At 32.4% G+C, this 1,107-nt stretch overlaps 1 protein-coding gene across 1 annotated transcript in view; it reads right to left on the bottom strand.

Moving 5' to 3' along the window:
* Positions 1-433: 433 nt before the first annotated feature.
* The window catches only part of LOC100781993 (LOB domain-containing protein 39), a 1,912-nt gene continuing 1,238 nt past the window's right edge, over positions 434-1,107 (bottom strand). The window contains exon 2 of the mRNA XM_006601205.4: positions 434-799. Within this exon, the coding sequence (XP_006601268.1) occupies positions 477-799 (323 nt within the window). The 3' untranslated portion in view covers positions 434-476. The remainder of the gene's footprint in view (positions 800-1,107) is intronic.

Here is a 1,107-nt window from a genome sequence, read left to right as displayed (position 1 = left end):
TCCTGGCTACCAAATAACTTATATACTCGTTTAACTTTTTACCTCTTCTTTTAACTTTCTTTCATTTTATTTTTTTTCCCACCAAACAACTTAATCGTTTAACTTTTACCTATTTTCTTTCCTTAAAGCAAACTTACCGTAAACAAATGTCTTCAATGATATCCTTGTATTATTAGCCTTTACCTTGCTTTTTTTTTCCTTCCAGACATTGTTTGGACGAGGTGAAATAAAGTAGAGGAGAAAAAAATAAATTTCAATTTTATGTTATTTAATTGGAAAGAAATAGAGGGGAAAAAATGAAAAAAAAAACACTACAAATTCGTAAAAAATGTGTTAATTCCTCTTCTACTATTACCTTCACCTTTTTTTTTTTTTTTTTAATTTTAAGGAACTATCCACCTTCACCTTGCAAGTCTATTTATCATTTCATATGTTTAAGATATTGTAACATGTCATAATATAACGCATATATGGTCTTACATGAACAAATTCAAAATCTGATTTTTTTTGTGGTTGCCGTAACTGGCCATCTCCAATTCCTGTGGTCTATTCATCAAACTTGAGTTCTCATTCATCTCTCTCACGTCATGCATGAGTGTTAATGTCCGTAAATGATAGCGCGTGTCATCGGAATCTCCGGTGAATGTCTCAGACGACGGACGAAGAACGCCTCCGTCGAGCACCGTCTCCACAGCGGCCTGACACACGTGCCATTTTCCGCTCGACAGAAGTCCCACGGCACCGTTCACCGGATTTACCATTCGCCCGCACCCTTCAAATAGCAGAGACTGAAACAATGCTGATAATAAAGAATAATAAAAAAAGAGAATAAAAAGAATAAATATCTAAGTTATTGTTTCAAGCAAATACAAGATATACTTTGATTCCTAAATAACGAAAAATTAATCATTTAAAGTGTCTATGATTTTTAATTTAAATATTTTTTTTTTCAAAATATAACTAATTGAACACGATTAATCAGACAACAGTTGGTAGAAGATGGTGCAATACATACAGGAAATAAAGTGTGAAACTGAATGATAAAATGAACAAGATATATGTGGAAAGAGAAGAAGAAGATGAAGAAGATATACCATCTAATTGTAT

The sequence above is a fragment of the Glycine max genome, chromosome 17 (genome assembly GCF_000004515.6).
Source record: "Glycine max cultivar Williams 82 chromosome 17, Glycine_max_v4.0, whole genome shotgun sequence".
Taxonomy (NCBI): domain Eukaryota; kingdom Viridiplantae; phylum Streptophyta; class Magnoliopsida; order Fabales; family Fabaceae; genus Glycine; species Glycine max.
This window is presented reverse-complemented; position numbering and strand designations above follow the sequence as displayed.